The sequence below is a fragment of the Manduca sexta genome, chromosome 23, assembly GCF_014839805.1.
Source record: "Manduca sexta isolate Smith_Timp_Sample1 chromosome 23, JHU_Msex_v1.0, whole genome shotgun sequence".
Taxonomy (NCBI): Eukaryota; Metazoa; Arthropoda; class Insecta; order Lepidoptera; family Sphingidae; genus Manduca; species Manduca sexta.
Genome location: NC_051137.1, coordinates 6,792,587 through 6,814,736, shown reverse-complemented (window position 1 = coordinate 6,814,736; position 22,150 = coordinate 6,792,587). Strand labels below are relative to the sequence as shown.

Sequence of the window (22,150 nt, the reverse complement as noted above, 5' to 3'; positions counted from 1 at the left end):
AATCCACAAATAAAGGGCTATCCAACGCAAAAAGAATTTTTCAGTTTGGACCGATAGTTCCTAAGATTAGTAAACAAATATAATGAGAAAGCTTCGAACTGCTAAGCTATCGGGAGTTACACGTGTTATTGTGAGTCAACCATAAAAGATAGACATATGCTGTCGTGGGATATTTTTTACATAATTTTAAGGAGAACATTTCCGTCATACATGATTTCTATGTAGCTTTAACCATTAAGGTTGCACACGCGACGGAAGCTTAAAAAATGGAGTAACTTCTCCCGTTTTCCCAACATTTCCCTTCACTGCTCTGCTTCTATTAATTGTAGCGTGATGAAAAGTATACTATAACCAGCACAGGAGTATGAAAAATAATTGTACCAAGTTTCGTTAAAATCCGTCGAGTAGTTTTTGTTTCTATAACGGTTATACAGACAGACAGACAGACAGACAGAAAGACAGACAGACAGACAAAAATTTTACTAATTGCATTTTTGGCATCAGTATCGATCCCTAATCACCCCCTGATAGTTATTTTTGAAATATATTTCATGTACAGAATTGTCCTCTCTACAGATTTATTATAAGTATAGATAAACGTTATATAATCAGGATGAGTGAATGCCACGTGATACATCTATTATCCTCTGTATGTGAGTGGCTAGTAGAGGAGGATGCGCTTCTCGACCTGCTTGCGGCAGATGGGACACACGGTGATGCGGTCGCCGCACATCTGGCACATGCCGTGCCCGCACAGGAAGATCATGTTCTTCAGCCGGTCCAGGCATATCGGGCACATGGTCTGCTCACACACAAATCGTTATTAACATCATATTTATGGCATTTCATTCAGTGACGCTAGTCGACCTTACGCAGATATTACTTATTATTCATGAGAAATATAGGTTCGGAAGAGGGTAGTGTATATATAGCTTTTCCTGCTGCTGTATAACAGGTCGTGTGTTGGTGAAGCAGTGTGAAAGATAATTATGACAATGTTTTGGGTTTTTAAATACCTAGGACGATATTTATCAGAGTCCATTGTGAAACTAAGTACTCATTCTAAAATAGTTGTTTCACCTGTTCTTTGATGTCCTGTAGTTGTTGCTGTAGTTTCTGCACGTCGGCGACGGGCGGCGCGGCGGAGGGAGCGGGCGCGGCGGGGGCGGGGGCGGGGGCGGGCGCGGGCGCGGAGGCGGCGGGGGCGGGCGCGGCGGCGGCGGGCGCGGGGGGAGCGGCCGCGAACCGCGAGCCGTTGTTCATGTAGTGCGGCGCGCTCTGCGCGGGCACGGGCTGCCCCTTGTTGACCTGCACCTGCGCTAGGTTGCTGCCGCTCTCCTTCTCCACTGTGGAACATACATTTAATTACTCAATAATGAAATAGATCAATGTGCGTTACGTATCGTGCCAAACAAAGTAGCGTCATGAAAGGGGATTGGTAGAGCCAAACGTAAGATTCTGGCATAAGATGAAGCTCCATCCCCATTGTTGAAGTTACTATATTTTTAGAGCATAGTATTTTATACTGCACTGAACTGGGCTGGAAATGAGTCTCATCGGTGAGTGACACTTAGATTACTGCATTTATAAAGGAAATGGTAGATTATAATAGTTTAAATTGGTAAGAACGTATCTTTCAAATGATGTATCCAAATTAATTGCGATCACCTTAAACATGGTGAAAACTCGCCACAGCTAGCATAATTTTTTGGCGTCTATCAAAGGATACAACATCTCGCTTGTCAAATAACGGTTGGTCATAGCGTGCCTTCTACACAAAAATACACAATAAGGTACCTAGTAAGCATAGTTAATCACACTCATTTTGATTAACTATATTTCATTCTAATGTTAAATCATGAACTATCCTGTAGCACAAAATAAACAGGGGGCAGTATACTAACGGTCAATTTTGTGTGGAGGTAGTGCGAGGTGGGGCGGGTGGGACGGCTGCGTGGCGTGCTGCTGCGGCGGCGGCTGCAGCGGCGTGCGGCACTCCACGCACTTGCGCATGAGCGGCGCGCACGCGGCGCATGCGCACACGTCGCCGCACGGCCGGAACACCACCGTGGCCGGCGCCTCCGAGCACACCACGCACTCGCCCACGCGCTGCCGGGACGTCACGCACGCGCGGCACACCAAACACTTCTTCACCTGCAATAAATTATACCATTCTGACAGTACTTTATTACATACCAATATCGATTATAGAACCACAGAATCTTATCAAAATATTTATTTATGTCAAGAAAACTATTAAAATTAGAATAGAAACAATATAAATATGTATATAGAATTCATAAAGCAATAGTCTCACCCTGGCAGCGCACACATTACAGCAGCAGATATGACCGCAGGGTCGAAACAATGTGTCACGTTTGGCATCGGAACAAACGAGGCATTCGTCAGCGGTGGGGTCGACTTGCAGTTGTGCGTCAGTAGCCAACGCCTCTGGCGGCGCGGCGACGTTCGAAGCAGAAGGGCCGGAGGCAATTGCCTCAGCCTCAGTGGCGCTTTCGCCGCTTGCGGTGACGCCTTCTTTCCGACATGACGTCAACGTCTTGCACAGATTCGGATCTGGACATAGGTCGAGCGGCGTTTGACCTGAAATCGTTATTTACAAATCAGCTATTCGTATAGATTGGACTTTGAAAAATGTTTATCGTTTAAAATAGTAAAAATTAATGAAGGACTCATATCAAATATTATGTTATCAATGACGGAGTACCAAATTCACAAATACATACATATATTGATGATACAATAATATTTACATAACATTATATAGTGTACCTACCTTTTTTATTCTTAATGGTCAAATCAGCGCCATGCGCGGCGAGGAAGCACGCGATGGAGGCGGAGGACTTCTTGTCGTGCGCCTGCGCCAGCCCGGTGAGCAGCGACGCGTCGCGCGCGTCCTGCAGCCGCCGTAGCTGCTGCAGCGTGTGGTGCCGCAGGGCCTCGTGCAGCGGCGTGTCGCCATCCTGGAATACGCAATACCAACTCTACCGTGTGTGCGGAATCTTTTATACGACTGCAATTTTCTAAATATCAAAATGCAGATGAAATGATATTCATAAATAACGCATTTATGATCATTTTAGTTTCCAAATTAAATACATAGCTAAATTTTATAAGCGTTATGTTTATGCCTTTTGGGACATTTCACGTGAGGACCTTCAAAACTATCTGTTAATTTCTTGCCGAGTGAAAAAAAATGTGTTATATTTCTTAAGTCTGTCACTGTAAATCTCACAAGTTGAACTGTAACTGCACCAAAGGAATCTATATAGTCTAATTAAATACCTTGTCGCATATATTGAGATTAGCTCCATGGGCGACAAGCAGGCGAACGATCTGCGTGTGCTGCCGCTCGACGGCCAGGTGCAGCGCCGTCTGCATGTTGGCGTTCTGCAGATCGGGGCGGGCGCCGCCGCGCACCAGCAGCTCCGCCACCTCGGCGTGGTTGTTGAGCGCAGCCAGATGCAGCGCCGTGTACCCGTCGTCCTTCGCGTCGTCCACTATCCACGGCCGCGGCAGCTTGCCCAGCATTATCTTCATTGCACTGCGACAAAATAATAAACGATAAATTGGTACAAATATTTAGGAATTATACATTATATCTGATAACTTTCAATTGTTTTATATTAATACTAGCTTCCCCTCGCAGCTTCGCCCGCGTGGATTTCGGACTTCAAAAATGGAGGAGGTGCTCAATTTGTCGGGATGTTTTTTTAATGTATGGTGGTATGCAGGTGGTCCGATTGTCCGGTCAGGGTCTGATGATGGGATTCAGTATTCACGCGTGATGGCTTATTATTAGCATATCATGTATAACTTTGGTGTTTCTATACCGATTTCTTTGATTCTTTTTTATGAAATATTTAATAATGTTAACTTTTTTGAATTAGGGATGACTGAGAGTGTTATAAACGTAAGAGTAGACAAATATAATAAGAAAGCTTCGAACTGCTAAGCTATCGGGAGTTACACGTGTTATTGTGAGTCAACCATAAAAGATAGACATATGCTGTCGTGGGATATTTTTTACATAATTTTAAGGAGAACAATTCCGTCATACATGATTTCTGTGTAGCTTTAACCATTAAGGTTGCACACGCGACGGAAGCTTAAAAAAATGGAGTAACTTCTCCCGTTTTCCCAACATTTCCCTTCACTGCTCTGCTCCTATTAATTGTAGCGTGATGAAAAGTATACTATAACCAGCACAGGAGTATGACAAATAATTGTACCAAGTTTCGTTAAAATCCGTCGAGTAGTTTTTGTTTCTATAACGGTTATACAGACAGACAGACAGACAGACAGACAGGACAGACAGACAGACAGACAGACAGACAGACAGACAGACAGACAGACAGACAGACAGACAGACAGACAGACAGACAGACAGACAGACAGACAGACAGACAGACAGACAGACAGACAGACAGACAGACAGACAGACAGACAGACAGACAGACAGACAGACAGACAGACAGACAGACAGACAGACAGACAGACAGACAGACAGACAGACAGTAATCACCCCCTGATAGTTATTTTGGAAATATATTTCATGTACAGAATTGACCTCTCTACAGATTTATTATAAGTATAGATATAGATTTAAAGCAATGATATGAAATCAAAATTCAAAAGTATATATATTCAAATATTACTAATATTAACAAGTAATATTCATTGCCACTGGTGGCATAGTTACATAACTATAAAAAGAGTTTTCTTTCAGTGGCATATTTCTTATAACCCCCGCGAAGGCGAGACCCCTTAAGCTGGCAGACATTCTCAGTAAAAAAATGTGGTTTTTGAAATCTCCCGCTGAGATCGTCAAAATACGTCGAGCTTTACTATAGATTTTGCATAGAATATATACATATTTATAGCTTTATAGAATTTAATTTATGTTATCTAAATTTTAAGTAATAATATATTTTTTCTTTAATCGTAACTAACGATAGTTTACTGAATTAGTTAAACTTGTCACGATGAATTCGCAGTTCCTTTAGTCTGTTTTATGGGAGTTTTACAATTCTGAGCATTTGATGACGTAACCTAACACGTGAATACATATACAGGCAATGTTAAAGTGTATAATTTATTGTGCCCATTGCTTGGAGTGCTGTGTACAATGTATGTATGATACGGTCTGTGCAGTCGCGGCACACGCGATAGAATCTGAACATTGCAGAATGTGGTGATGCTATCGAGTTGGGTGAACTCTAAACAGAAATAGAACAGGAGTTCGCATTTGTATCATCTACAACCAGCGTGCATAGGCAACATATAAAATAATACGATAATGCTTCTCTGCTGGAGTGATTTAACATTGTGTGATTCATTTCACGTTGTTCTAACATGCGTGCGTGTACATAAACGATGCTCATTGAGAGGATGGCAACAATAAATTAGACGGTTACACATTTTAATACGCTGCGTTACATACAAAGAGTAAAAACGAACGAACTAATTAAATAAGGTCAAACGTCATCGGCGACGGGCGCGGCGGCGGTGGCGGTGGCGGCGGCGGCGGCGGCGACGACGGCGGCGCTCACGCAGCCGGCTCCGCGCTCGTCCTACGTTCGGCAACAGTTTGTATCGGTACGCCGCGCGCTTCGCGTTTCCTGCCTTGAGCGTGCAATCACCAGTGGAATACATATATCACGATGCATTTGTTTGTTTATGACTTAATTAACTATTTTGGTGATGTACAAGATGGATTAAGTGAATAGTTCACGTCCAAGATATGCGCACACCTCGGCTGTAGCTCGACACGCGCCGATGCCCGGTATCGTAAACTATCGTTTATAACTTAAATATTTAAGAGCAACGTCTGCTTTTCAACATATGTATATTCAAGCGTGCGAATAAATAGTGCGAATATTTCTCAATTTCACGTAGTAATTATACGTAAGCATACAAAGTAATATTGAAAAATCTAAAGAAGATTTATAAAACTATTTTAAGCCATTGAAACTAGGCCGTAAATTCAAGTTGTTCATCAAAACGCGTAATAGTATCGTAAAGTGAACTATCATTTAGACTTACATACTATTCTTTAAAATTATTATAAAAATATAATGTTATGAATATTTGCGTAGTACTTAAAAGGTTTTAAGAAGTTTGCTCAGTCATCGCGTTGGAATAGTAGCTCTACTAAGTGTGTAGTTTCCTACTTTGTACATTATTATACATAAGTCTCATTAAGAATTTGTAGTTTTAAACTAACTTAATATCTGCCTGCTCTACGATATCTTTAAAACTTTATTTAGGTTAGTACAAGTACCTAGTAAAGATTACATAAAAATATTAAGTAAATGATTTAAGTTGCTTTTATAATTTTCTGAATATTTAATATATTTTCTATAAAACCTGTAATTTTAATTGATTAAATTTACCCGAAAATTAATGTTTATAAAACAAATTTTATTAAGTACTTATACTTATTGTTCGTCATTTAAAACATGTTACCATCTAGATGTAAATTTGTTATTATGATGCCAACAAGTTATGTGAAAACACAAATTATTATAAAAATGAAATAGAAAGTTATATATAAAGCATTTGCACACAAATAGAAGTGCATTTCTTATTTTAACCGCTGACGCGAATCGAGAGTTGTTGTAAGTTTGAATCCTTTGTCTGTCTGTGACATCGTCGCTTCCGAATGCACTGAATTCAATGATATGCGGAACGCAGCTTAGTAATGGTCAATAAAGTTCGAAAATCATTAACGGTAAGAGACGGCTGTGATTTTATTAATATGAGTATGTCGTTCTAAATTCGATATTAGTGTTTGGTGCTAGTCCCAATCCTATAAGCTGTTAAAGTATAACCCAATTGTAGTCTTATATTTTATGGACATAATACTTTGTAAAGATAAAGCAAAGAAAGCCCCAGTTGTATAAAATATTCAAATTACTAATTATGATGACATTGTTTGTATTTATGCTACGTTGTCGAAAAATTAAGAAATATGGGTTACGTTATTGGGTTAGGTATGTAACCAACCAATTTAACTTGGTCCGATAGTTATGACGCGGTATCTATTGCGGTTATTTAGTGGGTTATTGTAATGTTAGATACTAATATTTAAACAAAACTATTTTCGATTAGATGCACTAACTATTTTTGAAAAATGTTAATTTGTAATGAGTAAATAGTTACCGAATGAGGGAGCCTTTAGAATTTGATTATTTAGGAACAGGTATACCTAAGATGGAATTTAATAGGATGACCGACAAAATAATGCATATGATTTTGATATACGATGATGTCGACGGGAAAAAAAATCATAAAACGAGGTAATTTTATGATTATAGATTAAATTCTATTGTTTTACTTAACTCTGGTGTTAAGCAGTAGTGTGCTTGGGCTGTCGTTCAGGTTCAAAAATATTGGTACAATAATGATTTCTTCTGTTTATGCGAATTTTAGACATTGAAATAAAACTATTTTACGAATTTTATCGCCGTTATTTATATTCTTCGTCCTCGAAACGTCAGGAGAAAATAATAATATAAGTAACCACGATAAAATCCGAAAAATACTTTTATTTCAATACTGGTATTTGTAGTATAATACTAACATTTGAGGTTTAGCCCCCATTCCATATTAGTAGAGCTTCTAAGGGCCAATACACGCTAAATCTATGCGACATCGGTTTACTATGGCATTGCGTTATCGTACATCACTGATGTATATTCGCTTTTGCGATACGCATGCTCTTAAAATATGGGAAAATATGGGAAGGCAGGTATGCAAATAAAAAGGTCGAAAATGGAACATGAATTGTCCGGTCTCAAATTATTTGATCAGCATTATACTGTGTGTTAAGTTTCCGCAAATAATAAGTACGTATTACAAAATCATGTTTAACATTTTGAGTTGCGCAGTTATATGTGTCTATTTTATTAATTACTTAGTTGCTTTAGAATATGTATTTAAACATTGAACTGATAAAAAATCTTAGCAAAAAGGTACAAACGGTTTTAAGTAATATAATAGCAGTATATTACAATTTATTTGTATTCCTATCATACGATATTCTATCCTCTACATAGATCGTCTTAAAATAAAAAAAAGTCCTTAGTTTTCTTCGTCTTTGAAGTTATTTAGGTATATATTTTTTTGATTATGAGGTAACGTACGTTTCAGGAACAGGTTAAAGAATTATAAGCTTTAACTACACCTGAATCTTCTCAAGATACTCAAATATTCCTAGTTGTACACAGTGAGGGTGAATACATGAAATTTTTACTACAAAAAAGCCCTAAGATTCTTCTTGTGCTAATTCATATGTAATATGGATGCTACCACGAGTCTTCGTATCGTGCGGTCTACAATGATATATTGATTGTTTACAATCAATGCCAGATTTAATTTAATGCCAGGAAACATACCTAGCCCACATTATATCGAGCGTTGTCTCAGCGCGTTCAGATACAATCATAACATGAATCATCACATTGTTACAGTACCTACAAATTCATCGCTTTCAGAGTATTCAAGAAAACTGACAAACTTGCGTCCACTTACAGATTCTATAATGAATAATGTAACGTATCGTCGCGACGAAACAGAATTTACAGGGTAAATATGAGTGGCCCAAGTGATCATATTCCTACGGCGAGTTGATTCCCCGCGGATCCAGAATAGTAAGTTATGGAAATGTGCGATTGGGGCAGCAGCGGGCACTAGTGGCCAATAACAATGTCGCATTAATATTCAACAGAGTCCGCTCTTTGGACGGTCGGCTGCTCTGCGCGGCAGCATCGTCACCATTCTTTACTTCAGCCCACTGTCTAGCCTTCTAACTACATGTGCGCACAAATTACATTACCTTATGTTATCTTTTACATCTCTATACTATATTATAATAATTCATGAATGTGTTTGCGTCGGAAAATCTTTGTCAAGGCAAAAATCACAAAGGAGGTAGAGACGACTAAAGCGTATTGTTTGGCGGACATAAAATAACTTTAGTATCATGTTGTCTTTCGTCCCAAACATAAAAATAACGAATTCAACACCTTATTTTTAGTTTATCGTATCATTTTAAAATGTAATTAATATTTTATATGTATACAAGTACTTTGAAAATATTTCAGTTGTGTCGTGGATTATTATTAAAAATATATCAATTATAATCTTAAGATGCAAGTAAGAAAGATTATAAAATGCTTGTTATTTATATGTGTAAAGGAACAAGTTTGTTGTTGTAATCACTAATCACTGAAAATATTTATCTAATTATGAAAATGCTTGTTTTGTGCATAGTTTCATTATGCATGAATGCTTTAGGCTACTTTTTATGTCGGAGACTAAATTTAGCGGATGGAACCGCGAGCAAAAACTAGTGCCAAGTACATCTTACTTATTAATATTATTAACGTAATTACTTAAGGGCATTGAAGTTGATTGATTTATTAATAAAAGTAGTAGGATAAGTTATTTTATATAGACTTTCGTTGCCTTAATGAACATAAAGCAATGAAAACATACAAATTCCACACATGTAGTGCGTAACATTCAGACTATTTAGATCAAACTATATCACACTGTAACAAATTTTCTATTTATTTCCTTGAAACATTGTGGTATCAAATCCCAACAAAACCAAGTTGCTTTCAAGAGACAAAAGATGAGTTGGCTGTCGTCCCACTTGTTTGTCTACGAAAGTTTGCCAAAATTCTTTTATTGACCGAGTAAACGTAGAGACAAGCTTTACGTTGAAGGGAATTCTTTGGCCCAGTACGTGGCTAGAGCCTTATCTTAGAAGATCAACTCGATACGCTTATCATTTAGGACTAATAGCGGCATACACAGAAGTGTATCTCCACAAAATATGTGATTTTGCCTAAAAATATTTTAACTTTGAATAATTTGGAAACTATGTTATTACTTCATTCTATAAATATCTTTATTAACGGTTTTATATTTATGCCACTGCATAGTAAATTACGATATTGTACATGATTATATAACTTAACATAAGTAGTATTGTCAGTATCACATTTTACGAAAATTTTAAATAGCGCTAGCAGTGTAGTGAAAATGTATATAAGGCCTATTAATATTGTTTCAGGGAAGGTCAGTGAACGCCGAGGATCTCCAGAACCCGTGATCATAACTATGTATAGATCGACTACCCCGCGGGAGGTGACAGTGGTGGATGGTGAACTACTAATAATAGCATCCCCTCCAGCGCAGGATCATCGGAACGCTGACGGGAGCGCGCACATGTGGCGCCCGTCGGCGTGCTGCTTTGCGTGCACGTTTATTTTCGATACGATCGTCACGCGGTGCGGTTCACGGTGTTCCTTACATAAGAGCCTCCGGCGAGACCCGTTGCGCCGCGTGCGCCTCGTGCGCCGCCGCGGTCGGCGAGGCTCCGCACCGGCGGCGACGTGCACCGCGGCCGCTCGTCGCACGCTGCAGGTCGGTGCACGCTCGGGTAACCGATCCGTTTGACGCCCGCCGTCGGGTCTATTTCGGGAAAATACAAATTTGGAATGGATGGTACTCGTGAGTCGTAAGCGAACTCCGCCGGTTGAGTCCATTTTTAGAGCTGGTCTGCGCGTGCGCACCGAAAGCGCCGCCAGTGCTCAGCGAGCTGCCACCAAGCCGCGTCGCTCGTCACCCCCACCGCCCTCGACGGTTGTGGCGTTTTGCGGTCACCACCAGCCAACAATTAATGGCGTCCTGTGCTAAGCGATAACTTATGTATTTTGTGTTTGGCAAACATCCCTTTCGGCAGCCATCAAGGAGAAAGGAGTACAGCAATTTGAAGAGTGAAGAAAAGGCCTTGCGCGAGTTCCGTGCTTCCTTACTTCCCATAGTGCTTATAATCATATGGAATGTAAAGAAGTATGGAGCTGCGCGGGCGTGTCCCCGAGTTTGGAAGCTGAATCATCAATTCCTATACATGCGGAAATATCTGAGGAACAGTTACTTGTGTTATCGTATGATAGTGTTTGATTTATTGGCTTTGATTTGTGTAATTTAATGCCCTGTGGACTTAGTTTGCATCGAGTTTTAAGATAGGTATATCTTTTAAAATATGAGTATAGGCGAATCTTAAAATTGTTTTTGCATTGTAGTATTTTGTTTTATTCGTTTATGGATCTTTCTCAAATTTCAAGAAAAACTGATATCTCCATTAAATATCAACTAATTTGGACAATATCAGATCCTATTTTCAATGTTTTTTCAAAGGATATAGAAATTTTAGATTGTTTTTATTTTTTGAAGGCCAATAAAAGCTGCGAAGTAGTACGGAAAAATATGAATTGTTTATTCGGTGCCGAGTTGTCGTAAAATAACATCTGGCGTTGTGTAGGTAACAGTTCTGACTAAGGCAATATAAATAAACGTAAAGCGGACGGTGCGGCGGCTTGGGCCTACAGCTTTTAACTTTATTTGTAGTAGTAGAGAAAGGAAATTCCCTGCCAGAAAAAGATCGAATTTCATCTAGACAATTTATTTTAAAACACGTCAATTAAATGAATGTATAGATAAAAAGTAGAGCGAGACGCGTATGTGATGCGTTCCGGGGAATGTGGTGTGTAACATTCGTTTAAAAATTGTGTCAAACTACGACTAATAAAAGCAAGATTATTTTTATTTGTCTAATGAAAAATATTTTATACATGGAATTTTTTTTCGGTGATGTTTCACCAAAGCCGGAAGGACCGTCAACTTTTTTTATGTGGATTTAAAAAAGTTTACATGTGTGTTTTTAAACATATTAAATAACGAATGCAAAGACTATAGCTTTCCTGAAATTTGTAAGTCATATAAATTTACTAAATTTTTAATTTTGATATTGATTTTAATTATATTTTGATTTAATTACAACGGCTTTTGATTGTTAAACATTATTTTGTACGTTCTTGCTTTGTAAATTAATTAAATGGATACTGTCATGAGGCGATAATAATAAAATAAGGCACTTTCAATTATAAATATGAAGTAGATCTCTTAAGTCTTTTAAATTTATACGAGTCTTTATTTTTGACGAATTCATTGTAAGAATATGTTATCCTTGCGAACATTGCCAATGTGTTCCTCTACAATAGTAAAAAAAGAGGGATAAAAACAAAAAAAAAAAGGCGTTAGTATATTGGGGCCGCGCCTGCGCCACATCTGGTGGAACACTGCATCTCATTATGCGGATCCGTCGCGGCTCAATGGACGGCGACGGTGCTCGTGCCCATGCCGTGACCGAAGACAATGCGCCTAATAATATTATTATCGACTCAACACAACGTTTTCCGTATTCTTTATTTTCACGGCTCCTTTGTCACTCGTAAATGTTAAATAACCATTTTCTTTTATATGCATGACAATTATTTCTGACTCTGGGCCTATTGGAGCATGCCGTGTACACTACACATTTAGAGTTATAAATCATACATAATGTTTTATACTTCTTTATTTTTAGTTTGCTACGTATACCTAATCACCATTGTTATCCTATACATATTGTGTACTAAAACGACGTTTTTTGTTACTCCACGTGGTGCTATACATCACAGAAAACATACGAGGAATAAAAAAATATGCTTTGTAATATTTTAAACATTTTTGTTTAATACACAAGAAACTATTAGTTTATCTCCATGTGTAGTATGTCTAACGCAAATAGCTAATGTTAGAATATCTTAGGCGATTTGGTTAAATCCAGCAATATTGAATTTTATTATCTATATTTATAGAACAATTGTAATTTAAGATAAAAGTAATATAGGTAATTCCAAAATGAGTTAAAAAGTTTTCCTTGTATGTAAGTAAGTTGTGATTTAAGTTAAGTTTTAATACAGTTTTATGTAAAAATCTTTTATTATATTAAAACTGCATCGTCGGCGATAGTAGAATACCACGTAACTAGCAAATACTGCGTAAGTAACGAAAAGGCCATCATTGATGTTATTTTACTATTTGTTTAAAACACATACAGAATACAATTAAAACAAGATATAACGATAGCCAATCGAGATTAATAATCCTTTTTTTCTCTTTACTTTATACGCAGTATTGCACTATCCCGGCCATATGTAAATATTAAACTTATCACAACAGGTCTGATATTTTTTAAAATACTATTTCATAAATGTTTAAGGTGTATTATTTGTTACTTCAAACTATATTGTATTCTTTACAGATGACTCAAAATAATAAACGTTGAATACAACAATTTAAAAGGAGTTTAATTTTTGAAAAGCTATATTTGTGAATTCAATATTTAAAAGTAACTTTATAATGCAAAAGGCCAAACATTAGCAAGGTTCCGTTCATTGTTTCAAGAGGCGAGGGGCATTGTCGGCACTAGGGCAATGACAGCGCGTACGCATTATGATCAGGAACACACGGACACACACGCATGATCTATATACGAAAGGAGCGGCCGTCGGTAGCGTCGCAGCTCTCAAGACATCGAATTCACACCGTGAAAGCGAAGTTCGGTGATATTACACGGGTGCTGAGCGGCCAAAGCCGCCGAAAGTCCCGCTGCATTCTCGCATAATACATTAAATAATAATTATACATCGCCACAAATCCAGATCGTACCCGACCCGCGCCCTTTAATAGAACACGCCTTTTACTATCGGACAAAGGGTATTCTATGAGAAAGGGATCTTGACCTACCAGTTTGTTCGGAACTTTCGGCTCTCAAAAACAATTTATTCATGCATCCATGCAACGACTGCCGCTGACAAAAGAATATAAAACTAGACAGGGGCATAATGAATACTAGACAAAGGCCATTTTAATAGAGTTACTTGGGTAAAATTCGGTTTAGTCGGTAGTATTTATGGTTTTGAATGGATGAATAGTGATGTCGGTGTGCTTGTAATAAAAAAACACGTATTGCAACAGTGTGACATGAGCGTCGCGGCGAGTCGCGATCTTAATATTTATAACGCGCGATGTGTTGATATCCCTCGCTACATTGGTGCACACATCATACATATGTACATATTTATTGCCGGTGGATGTCTTGTTATTCGTGGATGACGTGCGAAAATAACCAGCAGACGAATCGTTGGCACTCCTCCAGAGGCCACTGAAAGGCTCCTGGCACTTCGCCTTAGTTAACGTTTCGTTTCAGATACATTCATTAATTATACACTCACATTTTCAAAATTACCTTGCAACTTATACATTAAATTGAAAACATTAAGCACAAAGAAATTAGACAGCCACGTAAAAACTAAATGATTTAACTACTAATTACTTCACCAACTAACTTATAATTATTGTTAAAATTATATAGATTACGTTGTTGTGCAATAAAATAATTTGTTTTTTAAATATTAATTATAACCTATAAAACATATAATGTACTGAATAAATACCAATTTAAAAACTTTATTATGCGCCTATATCCTCGCTGAGGTTGGCAGAGGTACATTTAGTACATACAGGTCACTCAGTTGTACCAAGGTTACTTCCGCCCATGATGTGATAGGGTCTGGCTCGGGTCAATTTGATACGTTGATTAACCTAAATTAAAATTTGGATTTCATGCGACTCGCAGACTAAATATCTATACGAATAAGAAAGGGCGATCAGTCTGTAATAATATTATTATTATATGGATAATGCAGTAGAATTGAATTATAATAATATATTATAAAGTTATGTAAAGCTATAAAAGTATCAATGCCCAATTCTGAAAGATTCTATAAATTTATAAGACATAAAAATAGATCAACGCGATCATCTGAATTTACTCCAAAACTTTTAAATTGTAATGGCATAAACCAAGGTGAGGTGGGCATGTGATGGGCACATCGTTCATGGTAATCACGATAATCTGGCTTTAAGAGATTCCTAAATGACAGTAATGAACAACGAACGTACGTTATAATGTTACTATTTTTTTATGAATATAATATTATTGGTTGCGTTTATATTTTTATATATAGTATAACCGCATGAAAAGACGAGCACGTCGTTCGGCTGGTAATAAACGAGACTGTCCATAAACAGCAACATCACTGAGAACTTTAAATTGCAAACTGTTATCTTAGAGTATATTTTGTTACTGTATCTTTATATGTTAAAAATTTGTCCAGTCTCGTTTAGCACGACACAAATCACTTAATCTGTGCCAAGTTATTTCATTATTTTTTAACAGAGTGTGATAGACATTGTATCCTAGTTAAAAGCAAAGTACTATAATTGCTATATTACGTTATACAGGCGCGGTCTCGCCAAGCATAAAACGTTCTTTAGGCAAGTCGTCACTCCCTAAGCGCGGAGGCGTATCTATAGTCGTTTGTAAATAATTATAGGCCGCGTGGATATAACATTCTATGCATTAGTGACAACATATTTAAATTATCCGTGCGCAATGGGACCGTTTTGATTGTGTCTGAATTATTAATAACCGATATTTGTTAGTTTTGTCAGTTTACCTTGTCGAGATACAAAATATGATAATTTTTACATACATATTAAGTATTGTTCAACGTTTGCATTTTACTATGTACTTCACTAGATTTTGATCAACCAGCTATAAAGTACGTTCCAAGAAAAGAAATAATATGACTACACTTTTTCAAGATAAAAAGTGATCAAATATAAATACGTTTAGCAGTTTTTTTTAACAAATACCTATCCTAATATGCAAACATCGTTAGAAACCTTCACATATTTTATAATATTGGTAGGATGAGGCGTATCGTGTAGAATATTTAGTAGATATTTTTTTATACGAAACAGCAAATACTGTGAAAAATAAATCTTTCGTTGAAATAGAAGCATCTCTCTATTCCTCTCGCACACACGCACCACGGCTTTTACTTGACGCCTGCGTCGTGTAAACTCTACCAAAATAGGTATAAATTTTGTGCGCTCTCTAGAAGCTTTCTCTTTACGGTTATCTATTCCTGTGCTACAACCGCGCTATGCCAGGAACGTTTTCGAGGCCGCGCGATCGAGAACATTTTGGACTCTCGTTATATCTCTTTTCGCATAAACTTCAGACTATATGCGACACTAACGACACGCTGTCGTGTCGTGAAACTAACTCCGTAAAGATATTATAAATATTTCCAACATCACACACTAGATGGCGACACAGTATAAAATCATAAGCAACCGGAGCTTAGCACTAATTCCTTGTTAATACTGAATATTATCGTTAAGTAAGGGTTGCCATCGGATTTGATTTGAGTTTTGTTAATATTGTTACAATTAAAATGTGAATAATTTCACATGCTATATTAATATGAAATTGCCACCAGTTATTAATGCCTTCTGAAGTACATTCCTAACGATATAAAACATAAAACTTATTATTTTAAATATCCGCGCCACCTTAATTATAAAAAAATGATTCATTGTTATTAAAAAATATATACCAAGTCTGCAATCATCTTTACAGCGAATAGATAGGACTAAATATTAAGGCTCGCAAAAAAAAAAACAAAAATGATGCGTCGGCAAATGTTTATCTTATCTACCTAGAAAAATAATGAAATTAGAGTATTTCCAACGCTTTGTTGATTGTAATTTTCATTACAGTCTTATGTAAGTTAAGAGCTTATCCCAGCTAAATGCAGAACAGCCGGCCTAGCATGCGCATCACGAGATATCTCGAGAACGAGAGTAGACAAATTGTCGATGTCGATAAATATCTCGTTTTCTCTAACATGCGCACCACGATCGACAAATTCCTCGTTGAAGACATAAGTTTACTCGTGAAGACAAACCGATGTTGCCCATTGAAATATATATTCTAAACATTTTATTTTCTAATATAGCTACAATGGTTTTAGTTCATTCAATTTTTATAGATCTATGATCCAATTAGGTTTTTTTGACGTTTTATGTGATAACAAAGAGCATAATGTAAATAAAAAACGTAAATAAGTAAACAAATTCAAAATTAATAATAATATTGTACAATATAATAAGGATTCTAACACAAAATAACAGCTCCGCCCTATTTTGGAGTACGAAGTAACAAGACACAAATCAAATAAAATCTAATAAGACAATTATTTGTACGAGTATATGGTGCCCAAGCCGGACTTTACCTCGGGTGACTACGCCCCGCCGTGAGAACGATGTACCATAATGCCTAATGGAATCAGTAGTCCAATCGGGAAGGAGATGGCTGTGGCTTTGGGCCTCACAAAATACCTAATTGATGTAAGTATAGTGAAACAATAACTTTATTAGCAAAACACCAATGTTGTAAGTTGAACTTTGCAGCCACAAAGCTCAAGTTTGTTCTTATTCGATGGTAATTGATGTTTTTTAGTATTAGTGTTTATTAAAATATGAAGTAAGTATATATTTTCTTTTTGTTTTAGTTCCGTGAATCAAGTGCCTCTACATTCATTGGAATGTCCCCAGCCCAGCAGTCAAGCCCATGTTGAAGAGCTTACCAAATACTACTCCCAAAAAGTTTTTTAGTTGCTCGGTTTGAACTTAATACTTTAATGAAAATATGTATTTTTATAACCAGTTTTTTTAAAAAAAACTACATTTTTTAAATACTTAATATCATGTATATATATTTCGTTAGGTATCTTTATTTATACACTAGATAAAACATCTGTATGTTAGGAAATTTGGTTCTGTTCTGTTGTGTTCTTGTTCTGTTGGTTTAGGAAATTAATAATATAAGTAAACTGCAGCAATTACTTGAGAGTGCAATTTCTGGTTCTTGTAAGTGTTCATAGTATTTCATTACAGTAATTGTAGGAAATTTGTTGTATAACAAGTTATTATGAAATATTCTATTGTTGCCTAAATTTGTGTAGAAGATTTTGTTGTAATAATGAAAACTATCTTGATATTTAAAATGTGAATATAATAAAATATACATTATTTACATAGGAAAATATCTATTTATTATAATTGAGGTCATCCTGCTTGTGAGACACTTGCAGGTACTGATAATTGTACAGGTTCTTCTCACATATGATGGTCATTTATAATAGTTTCCTCCATTGGAACACTGTAACATAAAATACTGCATTACCTACAGTTACTTAACAATAGTAATATAATGTGAAGTTGTACCAGTGGTAAAATAATATAGTCAAACAACTATTTGAAACAGTGTATAACCATATATCCATTATTGTTAAGTCCATCAGTATACAATCAGTGTAAATGAAGTTTTTAATAAAGAAATAAAGCAAGATATTGTTTGTTCATATTGTTAAGTTGCATAGTAATAGTATCTTCTCCGATACCTGGCATTCACATTAAGAGTTTTGCTGTTTGAATCCATAATGTGACATTTTTGGTAACATATAGGTACTAGTTTTGCAAAACATTATGGTAAAACAAGTTACTCATTTGTATTTGTAGTATTAAAATAAACAAAAATAAAACTGCAATTAATCTGATTAAATAGCTCTTATTACCTCATTAGTTGGCACACTAATTTCATTTTTATGAAAGGTAACACGCTATGTATTAATTGTGAAGATATTTCTCAAAGTACATTCATTTTTTATTTCTATTAACTCTAATAATTAATTAATAGTACATTACCAGTTGAACCTTGGTGTCGCAGGCATCCTTCCTCATTTTTTGATATTGTGCACTTTGTGGCTCATTAGGAGGTAATATTTTTATATGGGTACAATCTAAGAGCCCTAACATACCCTGTACCTAAAAAAAATAAAAATGATTCCATTATCTATAAATCAAAATACTTCAATTGATATTAAACTCAGCTACTTATGTAATTAAGTATGTAATAAATATATTCAATTACCTTTAAACGGACGGCTATGCCTTTGGCTTGAGACTCCAAATCGGGAGCAAACTTTTCTTTAATATACAATGCCATTCGTTTTGTAGCAAAGGGATATCATAAATCAATTAAGTATAATATGTCTTCTTTCCACTTTACACGCCTCTCGTTTGTCGTATATCGATATTATTTTACTATAGTAAGATACCACCATCGCGTTTTAACGAATAAATTAAATTGATAATTTTCTCGGTTTATCTCTTCGTACAATATCAAAGAAGACAAATATCTCGTTTACGTGTGTCAAAAAACGATAAAATTATATGCTCATGTTAGGGTTTGTAGACAAAAATACCACAGATTAATAAAACATTAATTTTTCTCTACTTTTCTCGTGACAAGTCGAGAAAATGAGCGCGCATGTTAGTGTCGGTAGACATATAGAGATAAACGACAAAATCACGAGAAAAAGTGTCGACAAAATTTTGTCGTCGTGCGCATGCTAGGCCGGCAGGTTCAAAAGACTCATATAGCTATAAATTACGTTTTATCAGCAATAAGCTCGATATTTTTTCCATTTATGAAAATGTCTGCGATGAAAAATGGTTTCATGCAACGCGCGCGGAATCTATAGATTGTTAATACAATGCACGTAGTAAGTACAATGAATACGTTGTCACATTTCCCCGGAGTGCCGGGGAAAGATTTTCCAACCGGAATTGTTACAACTTTTCTTCGCTGATTGATCATAAGAAATAAGTTACGTCTTGTTTTGCATTCAGTCTCGCTGGATTTTTTTACGCGTGTTATGGATGCTGCAATGTTATATTTTCAATGGATTGTGCAAATTTAATAAATAATTAGTGAGATTATTTTTATTGGGATTTTTTTCTATCTACATAAACAATAAAATTTAAAGCTCGTATTCTTTTTTTTATAATACCTACATAAGTAGTTGCCTAATATTTGATTTCATAGATATTCATCCCTTTCGGGATTTGTGTCCACAATAATTCATTTGTTTGCATTATATTACATAATACGTAATGTAGTAAAAGCTAAAAGGTATGTGAGAATAGGCTATTAAAATCTGTTAACAAATAAATCAGCATCCAATTATAAACCACGCAGTATCGTGTTTCATTTACCAAATATGAACATAACTAATATTATGTTATTGATATTTATGTTGGGTTTTAGCGAAACAAAGTCCCGCTATCTGAATTATTTTGCATCGAGTGTGGGCTGGTGTTCAATGTACAATTTTCCCGGAACAAAACTTTTACTAGAGGTAATTAGAGACATGTGTGCCGTTCGTAACGTACGCCCGCAGTGGCGCCACCACTAACGCTCAACCTGCTCGCCTCGGCGACTGCACTCATCTGCCTAACGAACAATAGACCCTTCATTGAATTATTTATTCTAATATTAACAAATAATCATGGATTTTTAAAAATAATTCATGTGTTATCCTTGCTATTCATATAATCTTTATAGCATTAAATGTTATTTTCCAGTGTTCATTCTACTAAGTGAAATATTAACTTATTACTATTATTCATAATGTTAAGCAGGATTCAGCTCTTAAACTTTCGTTTGGACATCGATATGGGAGGCCAATTTTAGCACTGGACTTTGTGTAGTTGTTGATGGTAATATTGTTAAAAGAAAATAATACACATTTCTTTTCTATTCGTGTAGTCCTTATGTTTAAGTTGCACGAAATAATGCGATATTTGGATTTTTTGGCAGAACAATAATGCAATCAATAACTTAATAATTTTACGTGAACTTTTTTTTTATATCATAATTTAATGATAACAGAAAATATTCTTCTGTAAATTATTGATACGTAATATACAACGTTACTCTCATAAATATTTGCCGTTTTTTGTATCACCCGTATCGTTGGCATGAGTATCTTACATCGGAAATAAAATGTACAAAAGCTCATTATGAACATGTCCTTTCTCATGGTTGATATATGTTCTATATGACCAGTTTTTCTTACATTTCCTTTGTTTTCTAAGCGTTTTTACTTATATATCTAATGAATTAATTAAACAAAAATACAGAGTAAATGATTACCGTGACCTACTCATAACAAAGGTACGTAATGGCTTTAGTTAATACCTAAGAGTCTTTCCATAGAAGACCTGGAGAGCTAGATATCGTTTAAAATTAGTTGAAGACACTAAAACAGCACTATAGGGACCAAAGTAACGATACAACGCTTTCAACATTGCTCTACTGTTACATAATCGTTTTAGCCGATATTTGGTCTACGTATAAAATCGATGCAAGATATATTATGAACATATATAAACCGTTTATCTTACGCATGTTGTTAAGAAGATTTTGCCATATCAATATCAATTTTATCTTTAACCTCTAAAACTAATAAAATAGCTTAAGGACTATTTTATTAGCTTAAATATTAGTAATCATTGTAATCAATGAAAAACCGACTAAATGATAGGAGGGAAATCATTCAGTAAGAATTTTTTATGTCTCATCCGGAAAATATAATTATACCAATTTGTAACGCCGGATATATTATACGTCTCTCGATTCTAAAATTGTTATTAATTAGTTACAAAATATTAAAATGAAACACGCTTATTAGAATCAAACTGAAGGAATACGAGTGTACGATATAGGCTTATATGTATAAAATAAGCGTCTTGATGAATTGAAATAGAACGAAAAGGTTCTCAAGGAATTTTATGTTGGGAATAATCCCGAAAGCGGCCGACACAATTCTTCATTTCATTCACGTTCCCCTGCGATGAAACTTTTTCTCTGCAATTTTTCTGTGGAAGGCGGGGAGTTATCAGGTGGGGCGGTTTGCCAGTCTCAGCACGTAGCGCTTCCGAGCCCCGCGCCGCCCTCTGCCCGCCCGTTGAATACAAACTTCATTAGCCGTTTGATAATTAGCCCGTTAAACGCCCCTCACCCGGCTACCATCTCCTAATCTAAACCCACTATTTCTACATGTGCTTTGTACATCAACCATCAACGTGCTTCAATATATTTACTCAATGTTTTTTGTACACTTTTTAAGCTATTAAGTTCTCAATCTGAGAGAAAAACCTGTAGCTACCAAATATTATTTTTATGCAATCGATAGAAAAAGCATAAAAAAGATATTCATTATCTCATACCCGGCTTAATAGCACAACAACAACAACAAGAATATAAAAAAAGGAAACTCTGTCGTAATGGTTGTATTCTATTTATTTCTTCCAAGTGAAGAGCCCATCTTAAAAATGGATAATAAAAACAACGACTTAACCAGAATGCCTTCCTTTGTTACACAAAAAGAGGAAACAAAGGAAGTGCGCGGACTAGAAAGAACTTAGAAAAATTAGGAAACAATGAAGCAGGAAATGTGTTTTCTCG

General features: G+C 36.1%; 1 protein-coding gene and 1 long non-coding RNA gene across 2 annotated transcripts in view; one reads left to right on the top strand and one right to left on the bottom strand.

The window, feature by feature from the left end:
• The window catches only part of LOC115449696 (E3 ubiquitin-protein ligase mib1-like), a 153,937-nt gene that overhangs the window by 2,047 nt on the left and 129,740 nt on the right, over positions 1-22,150 (bottom strand). The window contains exons 12-17 of the mRNA XM_037442041.1: positions 3,307-3,565; positions 2,798-2,984; positions 2,318-2,604; positions 1,905-2,154; positions 1,081-1,346; positions 595-802 (exon numbers count right to left, since the gene is read on the bottom strand). Of these exons, the coding sequence (XP_037297938.1) occupies positions 662-802; positions 1,081-1,346; positions 1,905-2,154; positions 2,318-2,604; positions 2,798-2,984; positions 3,307-3,565 (1,390 nt within the window). The 3' untranslated portion in view covers positions 595-661. The remainder of the gene's footprint in view (positions 1-594; positions 803-1,080; positions 1,347-1,904; positions 2,155-2,317; positions 2,605-2,797; positions 2,985-3,306; positions 3,566-22,150) is intronic.
• LOC115449697 lies at positions 5,701-13,223 on the top strand. The gene is made up of 2 exons (XR_003939194.2): positions 5,701-5,806; positions 10,106-13,223. It is a non-coding gene; the product is annotated as an uncharacterized LOC115449697 (long non-coding RNA).